This window comes from Erpetoichthys calabaricus, chromosome 18 (genome assembly GCF_900747795.2).
Source record: "Erpetoichthys calabaricus chromosome 18, fErpCal1.3, whole genome shotgun sequence".
NCBI classification, from domain to species: domain Eukaryota; kingdom Metazoa; phylum Chordata; class Cladistia; order Polypteriformes; family Polypteridae; genus Erpetoichthys; species Erpetoichthys calabaricus.
This window is the reverse complement of record NC_041411.2, coordinates 18,587,317-18,597,151: the sequence shown is the minus strand read 5'-3', so window position 1 is coordinate 18,597,151 and position 9,835 is coordinate 18,587,317. Positions and strand designations below refer to the sequence as shown.

The following is a 9,835-nucleotide window of genomic DNA, read 5'->3' as shown; positions in this document are numbered from 1 at the left end:
ACATCTAAAGCAATCATTTCCTAGAATGAATATTCTAAGACATTTTATTACACGGAATCCCATCAGTACTGTACTGATCAACCCATTTAAACACCAAACCTTCTCCTGAAGTTTAAATCCGGGCCAGTGGGTTGTTATTCCCATGTTCTACTGTTGGAAGTAAAAACCATCTGACCAAAAAGTGCCAGATTACAGGTATTCAGTGGACTTGCTGCTTTCCGATTTTTGAACCTGCAGTCAATACAATTTCTGAAATTCACCAGAATCAACTTTGGTTAAAATAGTAACACAAACTTAAGAGAGCCATGTCCTGCTTGACACAAACTGTGGCAGAAAATTAAACTGTAGTTAAACTGACACATTCCAAACAGGAGAGGAATACACAAGCATAGTAACCATTAAAACTTTAGTACTCTGCCCAAGTTTAGTAAACCGTCACAAGCAAACTGTCACCTCTAAAACCCAAATGATCCTCCACTCAACATTCATTCTTGGGTAACCACAAACTCTGAATGGAACACAACCATTTGATTAAATCAGTCACTTTCTAACCCGCTTAGTCCTGAACAGGGTCACGGAGGTCTGCGGGGGCCTATCCCAACTAGCATAGGGCACAAGGCAGGAACAATCCCAGGACAGATTGCAAGCCCATCGCAGGATGAACACACACACTAAACATTTGTCAGTCTACCAAAACTGCGCGTCTTTGGACTGTGGGAGGAAACTTGAGCACTCGGAGAAAACCCATGCAGACATAGGGAGAACAGGCAAACTCCATGCCCATTTGATTAAAAAAAAAACGGCAAAAAGAAATATTACACACTAAACTATTTCTATTTCAAATTACAAAATGTTGAGGCTAAGCCTAGGAGCCAGCGGTGATAATAGTGAACTCCAATGTTCATTCTAAAGCAGAGGTTCCCAAGTTTGGCCCTGGGGACCTCTGTGGGTGCGGGTTTTTGTTCCAACCTATGTTTTCAATTGGACTCGTAGCCTAATTAAGTAAGTGGTTATTTTCCAGTTTCTGTGTTTTAGGGTAAATGTATAAATTCCAAAACCAATTTTTGGATTTGTGTTTATTTAAATGTACCAAGCACTTGTATGGGGATAATGTAGTGTTTTTTGTTTTATTATTTTTTCATCCTGTTTTTCATTCTGCATTTCCAGGTGTTCTGGATATTTAAGCCATTATTTACCATTGAGCACATTAGTGGTTCCGACGCTGAAGTAGTTGCGGCCTTTCTTCTTTCAGTGTTTGCCTAAGTGTCTGCTGTGGTTTTTTTTTAACTGTCATTATTAGGATACAATGAAGGGAGCAAAATACACAGAAAAAGGCAAAATAATAGGAAAACAACAAAAAATACGTAAGCCTTTAAAGCTACAACAAATGTAGAAGTATGTCTAAATGCCCTATAAATGTAAAAATGCAGAAGTACAAAAAAAAAATAAAAATAAAAAAAACACAGCTAATTAAATGAGATCAAAATATTAAAATAAATCAATTGTGATGCTGGTTGGACCAAAAACTGCAGCCAAATGGGGTCCCCTGGACTGAATTTGGGACCCTCTAACCCAAAGGGTAACAGGGTTGTATAACAACCAATCTCTCACTGTGAAGTCAATCCATGCAAAACACCTGCTCAATCACATTTCCTTTTTTAAAACTAAATTTGGAATCAAAAGGAACCAACTGTGAAAGTCAACAAGAAGGGTACTGGAACTTATGGCAGTGGTGAAAGGCTGTTCTGAATGATCCTGTTCATGCTTGTTTCCTAAAAGACTTTGAAAATATCAGAAACAACAGGACACGGTGCAAATAACAGTATTATCCCTTTTTCTGCAATGCAAAGATTTATTTTCCATAAATCTTTAGGCTGTGAACTCGTACCAGCTCAATTCACATTCCCTAAACCATCTATAAAAGCAAAAATATTCAATGCTTTGTCTTTCAGATTTCAAAATGACTGCTGAAGCAGAAAAATAATGACGCCCATACCAAAGCATTAAATTATAACTTAAAAATCAGCATCAATTTAGACTGCCTGCAATGGAGACATACAGACAACATGGCTCTCTGGGACAGATATTGGAAGAGTCCTCCCATTTCACCTCATCCTAGAGTACTACTGTTCCATTCAATAAAGCTCACTGCAAACAAAAAGCGGTCTGTTGTTTATCAGCTTTACGCCCATAATCCAAAACCTGTCACTTCCTAACGCTTTCTGAAATGATCTTAGTCACTTAATTTAATCCAGTGGACATCGGCTGTCTGGTTTCTCATCAGTTCTGTTCTGCTGAAGATGCCTCTCGCAGTGCTTAATGAATTTTTTTATGATACAGAAAGTCCGGCTGCACACCAAGCAGTGGTAGGTGAGGTTACCATTGGCCTTGCGCATTTGCAACCGAAGCCGCAGTAAGCCAGAATGGCCAATGCAGTTGGTACAAACACTGCACCGGAACGGGCCTTTCATTTCTGCATGGAGTTGCTTATGGTGGGAAAGTGTGGAAGAATGACGAAATACACGATCACAAAATGGACAAGGGTACCTGCTTCCATTTTCTAAAGAAGCATCATCTTCTTTGGGTGTGTTTTTTTGACTGTGGTGCAGCTTCTTGTGATCTGAGAGGTCTTCTGCATGCCAAAAGATACTGTGGCAAATCTGACAAGAGAATTGTTTCCTCTGCATGGGCTTGGGGTTATTTGTCTCAACCGGTTTGTGGTGTTTGAATCGCTTATGATGAGCAAGGCCTGAGGCATGCCGAAAAGACTTGTCACATAATGTGCAGTAACACCAACCGTAACGCTGAAGTACCTGAACACCATTCCTCTTCACAGTGCTGTGGTGAATCCTCTTGTGGTGAGAAAGGCCTGAAGCATAACTGAAGGCCTTTTCGCACTGCAAACAAGCAAATTTTCTCTCACGTGCCATTACCTCTGCACCTTCTATTTCTTCCAGGTTGTGGCAGCGGCGTTGGTGAACTTTCAACTGAGAAACAGACACGAAGCTTTCTGAGCAGCAAGAACACTTGTGAGCAAATTCAGACTGTGGTACTTCTTTTTCCACAGCAGGGTTACAAGAAGACTGCTGGTGAAAGAGTAACCCATCTTTCTTAGAAAAAGCCTTACCACAGGAGTTACAGCAGTATATGTTCTGTCTCATATGCTGATGCTGGTGGATCTGCATATGACTTGCTCTTCTAAAGCATCTCCCACAGTCCAGACAAGTGAAAGGCTTCATGACTAAGTGGACTTCTTTGTGTCTCTGGAGGTGATAGGCTTTGTAGAACGCTTTCCCACAGGAAGAACAAGCATACTTCTTGTCTTTAATTGTATTGCTTAAAGTTGGGCAGGGGGCTACATTTTCAGTGGAGCCAAAACTCTGGTTTTTAGCGTTTGCTCTCAGTTTTTCCTTTCTGTTGGCCCGATTCTGTTGGTCTATCTGTGCCTGTTGAGCTACATGTGTCTGATTATGGACCTGCAGGCTGGAATAAAGCGCAAATGTCATTGGACAAAATGAACATGTGTAAGGTTTATGGACCCCATGCACTCGTCTCCTATGTTTGGCATACTCTGCCAGTCCTCTGATGTTCTTACCACAGTCTTCACACACACAAATGCATTCCGTGAACTGAGATTTTGTCTTTGAAAAATTAAAGGAGTGATGTGGTCTAGAGTGCTGGAATAAAGACGAAGCCCTCTGCATAACACCATTTTTTGTCTTAATGCCAAGATCCATCTTCTCTACCTGCAAATATGAAAAACATGTGTAATATTAAAGAATCTACATAATTCAGGAGGGCCCCAAAAATGCCTTTTGGTGAAACCAACGGAAAAACAATTAAATTAGAAGAAAATATCATGAAACATAAAAACGACATCACATTCAAATTACAATAGTCCCTCATCTGGAGATTAATGAAAGGAAGGATTCTCTTAAACCTGCAACAGTCCAACTCTGCAGGAGATGTAACAACATTCTTAAATAGGGATTTTAGTTCAGTTGTTCTTCATACAGATACCCTGATGTAGTTCTTGTGAGGTCTGAGCTGGGTCCACTGGAGAAACCTTGGGTAAATAGATGAGAAACTCCAGATATCTCAAAATGAGTTCTAATCTATTTCTAGAAGAGGAACTGGAGGAAAACTCAAAAGGACAAAGTAAGGGAGATAAAGTAGTACCAGGATGCAGAAACTCTTTTGTAAGGTCAAAAACCCTTCCTGCGCATCCTATCTTTTCCAGTCACGCGATCACGAGTCACAATAAAAAAGTCACAAACGGCAGTTCATTTCTTGATAACAAGACACACCCCACCTAGTACTAGGTGCAACTGCTAAGAGGATTGTAACCCTTAAAACTTGGAGAGGAACTTCTGTAGACTGGCAAAATTGCAGTTTATGGGGCTGTGGAACATCCTCAGCAAAGCCTGGGGACTCTAGGAACATAGAATAACTATCAAAAGCCCTTGGGGATAATAACTTAAAACGAGGCTAGCACTCTGGGGTCCCTAAAAAAGTATTTCATGTGATCTGAGCATGTTTTGTATGTTGTATTATATCTATAGAAATAAAATCTTAAGGGGTTTTCATGTAAATGTCTGTCTGTGTGTCCGTTAATCACACAAAAACAAATTAACCTATTTTCACAACATTTTACATGTGTCTTGCCATTTGTCCAATGCTCATCAGGCTGCACAAGGGCGATAATATTTGAATCATCATGCACAAAGTTCTGTAATGGCCAAAGCAGAATCTTATCTAAGACAACTGGTACATACACTTTTCAATTAATTTGGTTTTGTTGTGCAGGATTACGGCTTTTGTCTAACAGTATGCCTTTCTATCTCACTGTGGGTTGTGTTTAGCCATGTTGAATTTCCAAAAAGCATTTTTTCCAACTTTATTTATACCCAGTCAATGCTGGGTACTTTGGCTAGTGCTAAATATAAACTGGCATTTGTGGCTGGAAAATGTATGTGTTACTTGTATGCAGTTCTATATTACACTGCCAATAAGGCTCAAAAAATGGCAGGCATTATGGCCTTGATGTCAATACAGTTAGTCCTGTCAACTAATTAACTGAGCTAGTTAATTTGGTCTTCCAGAAAATACACAAGTATTTGATAAACTAACAGGTGAGACAGCTAAACAAAAATATAAATAGAAGTAATGTTCACTTTAGGTCTGAGTATGTGACACGTCTATAGTGAGTTTTTCACAGTACTTTGTCACTAGTTAATAAACAGAAAATTCGAACACTTGCAAAAACCGATTTAAAAAAAAAAAAAAACGCATTTTTTACATTTACATGCATTCAAAAATGGATCAACTATTACAAACATGTGGAACACATTCCAAAAAGACTCTCAGAAATCTGTCCATTGATAGATATTCCAAAAAAATTTAGACCATTCAGTCCTTCGTTCTGCAATGGGTCCAACTCACTGATCCATCCAGTATTGTGGTTACTTAATCCCACTCAGAGCCATGGGACAACAGACTATTACAGAATAAACCCTGGTAACAAAGCATTGTCTCTTATTAAAAATGCTCGTTACAATAATGCAGTGCTCCGCAACCTTTTCTCACCTACGACACACCAAAGTTCTTCCTAGAATTCCGCTGCACATCAAAAGCCAAAATATATAGCAGTGGCGTAGCTGGGGGGGGGGGGGGGGGGGGGGGGGGGGGGGGGGGGGGGGGGGGGGGTATGGGGGTGTGGTCCGCTCCGAGCGCCAGCTATTTAGGGGCGTCCAAACTACGGTAGTTTCCTTTTTTTTTTTGTTCCTTGAGGAGGCGCAAAAAAAATTGCTTTCAGCTTTGGGCCGTCAAATTTTTCACCGCCCCGGGCAACATGATCTCCAGCTACGCTACCGATATATAGATATTAATTTAATACACAAATTTTACAATAATTTTTCATTTTTTATTATAAGTATACATTTATTATAAGTATACATACATAAAAACTATACTATATTTACTTTTATGCAATCTTAATAATTATTATAACATAATGACTGATTAATGTGATACCTGCGCTTGTTTCAATGAACACAAAAGTTTTATATTCGGCTCAATATTTGACAGTGCAACCCGAAGTTCTTGGTCAAGATCTTTTAAGAATGACCGCTTATCATTTTTAATTAACACAAGAGTTGTTTGTCTTTTTTGGCGTAACTGGGATGGTTTGAATTTAGATGGCGATTTAGTTTACTGGGTGCCATTGCCTCGTTTGATAGCTGATCGCCGCAAATGATGCATTGTGGCTTTGGAGCCGTTTCGTCACCACACCACGAGAATCCATATCGAATGTAGTCTTCGTTGTACTTCCATTTCACAATCTTCTTTGTTTTTTTTGCAACACTTGTGCTGGGTTCTTCATCATCTGTACGTGAAGACGAATCTTTTCCACGTAAAAATTTATCCATATTTAAAGGGGTATAAAACTAAATATGAATCACACGAAGAACGTTAACCATACACAATTCAGCAACACAACTAACAGTAATGAATGATAACTACTGTCGCAAGACGAGTGAATGCGACGTAGCACGACTAACACATCGGCTTGAATTGAATCTAGGTGAGGGTACGGAGCGCTTTGCCTATCAAAGCATACTACGGAGTTGTCTGGCGACTACGTAGGGCCTACGTCGTAGGCGACAGGCGCCAGGCGATGGGATTTATTATTTCAGAGAAAAGACACATACAATTATGAAACCTTTAAAAGGCTATTTACGCGAATATTTCATTGCACGTATTCTCGTTATTGTGTTTCTATGGAGGACCGTTGAAATATTATTTAGTTAGAAAATTGTCTTATTTGACCGCGTCACACCTGTATCGGCTCAAGGCACACCAGTGTGCCGTGGCACACCGGTTGCGGAGCACTGCAATAATGGACTTTCCAGTCAAACACAAACCCCTTCATTACAGGAGTGTCACAATTCTCAGTTACATTGAGCTGCACCAAAATCCTCCCAGACACAGAAATAACTGGTGTACTTATAGATTAAGGTGTGCTGAATCCACTTCTGTATTTGGAATTGTTCTGCCACAAACTGTTCCGGTAAGATACTGGATTCAGTTAAAAAAAATCTTAAATATATTACATTTGTTTTATAGAATATGTAATAAGTATTTTTTATGCCAGGAATATTATATGAAGTATATTTGGAACTAAAAACTGTTTTTGGAACGGAAGTATATTGGGGCTAAAGCTGAAAACCCTCTTTGTTCTTAAAGGCGAAAACAACCCAAAATCAGAGAATATCAATTGCAACCCAAACCCAAAACATCGGACGAGATTCCACCAGGACGTTGTGGTGGAAGACACCCATGTTCATCTGCCAAGATCTGCAACACCTTCAGAGATCTATGAGAAGAAAAAAACGGCTACTTTTTGTAAGTGTTTTGTAAAATCACGTGTAATTGTTTTTAAAATAATTATTACATCTCTAATTTTTTTTCTTTGTAAACTTTCATCTCTCAAAATCTGGATGTGATTGAGCGCATATAGTAATCGCATACATTTTTTAAGTAAGCGAAACCATTAATTTATGTATTTTTTTGTGCTTCGAAGCAGTTTTTCTTTTTGGCAGAACCTATGGTGTTGTGTTGAAACTCTGAACCGGGTCCGAGTGGGGTGGTATGGTTTGGGGGTCAGTCGACTGTATGAAACGCGTTGTATTACAGGAGACACCAATCAACCTAACCAGCGCGTCTCAACGTTTGGAGAAAAGACGTCAGGGAAACATGTGGGGTGTGTGCAATCTCCACCGAAACATCACCGAGGCCGAGATTTGAACCCACCATAGCCACCCTATCATTACAAATGCGACGCATCACTGGTCATACTTGTCCATTCAGCATTCACATTTAGTCCGCCTATCCACTTAAAGAGTACCACGGAGTGCTTTAGGGCAGGGGTAGGCAACGTCGGTCCTGGAGTGCCACAGTATGTGCAGGTTTTTGTTCCAACCCAGTTCCTTAACGAGAACTCAATTATTGCTGATGAAGCACATATTGCTTAAGTGACATTTTAATGCTTCATTTTAGTGGTCTCGCTTGTTAAGGTTCTCCAACCTTAATTGCTTATTTCAATCTTAAACTGCTGCATTCAGTGTTTTAATTGCTCCTTATTAGCAATAAGATGTAAAACAGGGGTAGGCAATGTCGGTCCTGGTGAGCCGCAGTGGCTACAGGTTTTCATTCAACCCAATTGCTTAATTAGAAACCAATCATTGCCAATCTCAGACCTTATTTAATTGTATGGCTTGTTAGTCTGTGCAATGTAAGGCTTTTATATCGTAGATTTTTTTCCTTTCCAAGGATATCATCCAAATGATTTGAAGCCTAAAACAGATCATTTTCAGTCTGTCACATTTTTCTATTAAGTGTTTTATTAAATCAAACCGTGCATGATGAACACACACAGATGTAATTGGAAAAAAGCTAGCTGGAGAACTGCTGGCTGCTTTGTCTTTTACATCTTATTGCTAATAAGGAGCAATTAAAACACTGAATGCAGCAGTTTAAGATTGAAATAAGCAATTAAGGTTGGAGAACCTTAACAAGCGAGACCACTAAAATGAAGCATTAAAATGTCACTTAAGCAATATGTGCTTCATCAGCAATAATTGAGTTCTCGTTAAGGAACTGGGTTGGAACAAAAACCTGCACATACTGTGGCACTCCAGGACCGACGTTGCCTACCCCTGCTTTAGGGGGTTCTCCTCTGGTCCCATCTTTGACTCGTATCCCTCTCCCCCCGCTTTAAATTATGCCCTAATCTGAAGAGAATTGTTTTTCCTGAGAACTGAAGATAGTTCGCTGTTTGAAGGAGATCGGTAAAGTACAATAGCACGTTTTCAGGCTTTACTACCAACGGCACGATATTCCCTTAACCAGACGCGTATTAGAGGGATTCGTTCATTACTGGCTTTGTTTTGCTGTTATTTTGTAGACCTCCAGTCGTGCTTTCCAAACAATTCATCACATACACTCTGGGAAATCAGTCTTTACAGTATTATGTTGTGCCATTTATCTTCGAGTAAAACACTTGTACAAAGAAACGCTTTCAAAGACATAAAAACATCTCGCACATATTCAGGAAACTCCGACAGAAGCAAACTATAGGTATATGTATTCGTTTATATATATATATATATTTTTTTTAAGAGACTAAAAACGCATCGCTGCGATAAAACGTCGCGGCTCTTGATGCACTCGAGAAAGCGCCTGCGCACCGCGAAGCTACACAAAGTACAAACATCCACAACGCAAACACGAGGCGCGCGAAGCAACAACAAACGCCGCCTCAGATAGGCATGTTAATGTCTCAACCCTTCCCCTGAAGCTGCAAAGCCATGCATCGCGCAAGCATCTTTTTCAGACTTTAATCGGCGGATAAAGTTATTTACAACTCCTTTACCTGCTGCCACTTTGCTCGCGAGGCAGGGGCGCTGTACCCGCACGCAGTTGAGCTGCGCAGCTCTCACCACACGTGTGCTGAGCTTCACATCGGCACGTCTACAAAAAATAAAATGACCAAAGACTACATAGCCCAGCAGCCTCTCCGTTGCGTTTACCGCGCTCCACCAACGGGCGTGCTTCAAAACTCTTGTAACGCAGCCGGTCCGCGAATGTGTTCGTCATTTATCACGTGTTCCATATATCGTTCACGTTGGAGACAGTAACTACAATAAGCGCAACGCGCTACCAAAAAATAAATAAATAAAACAGACGAAAGTTTCCGACGGACTCTTACCTATCTTCTTGCTCGTTCGGCGCCGTAGCGGCAAGTAGGAGAGGCCGAGTCCGCCGGTCACGTGCC

General features: G+C 40.3%; 1 protein-coding gene across 1 annotated transcript; it reads right to left on the bottom strand.

The window, feature by feature from the left end:
- Positions 1-445: 445 nt before the first annotated feature.
- LOC114669091 (zinc finger protein 135-like) lies at positions 446-9,661 on the bottom strand. Its single transcript, XM_028825216.2, has 2 exons — positions 9,434-9,661; positions 446-3,746 (listed from the first exon to the last, which is right to left on the bottom strand). Exon 2 carries the CDS (start codon positions 3,735-3,737, stop codon positions 2,247-2,249), a length of 1,491 nt encoding a protein of 496 aa, XP_028681049.2. The 5' UTR covers positions 3,738-3,746; positions 9,434-9,661; the 3' UTR covers positions 446-2,246.
- Between the last annotated feature and the right edge of the window lie 174 nt (positions 9,662-9,835).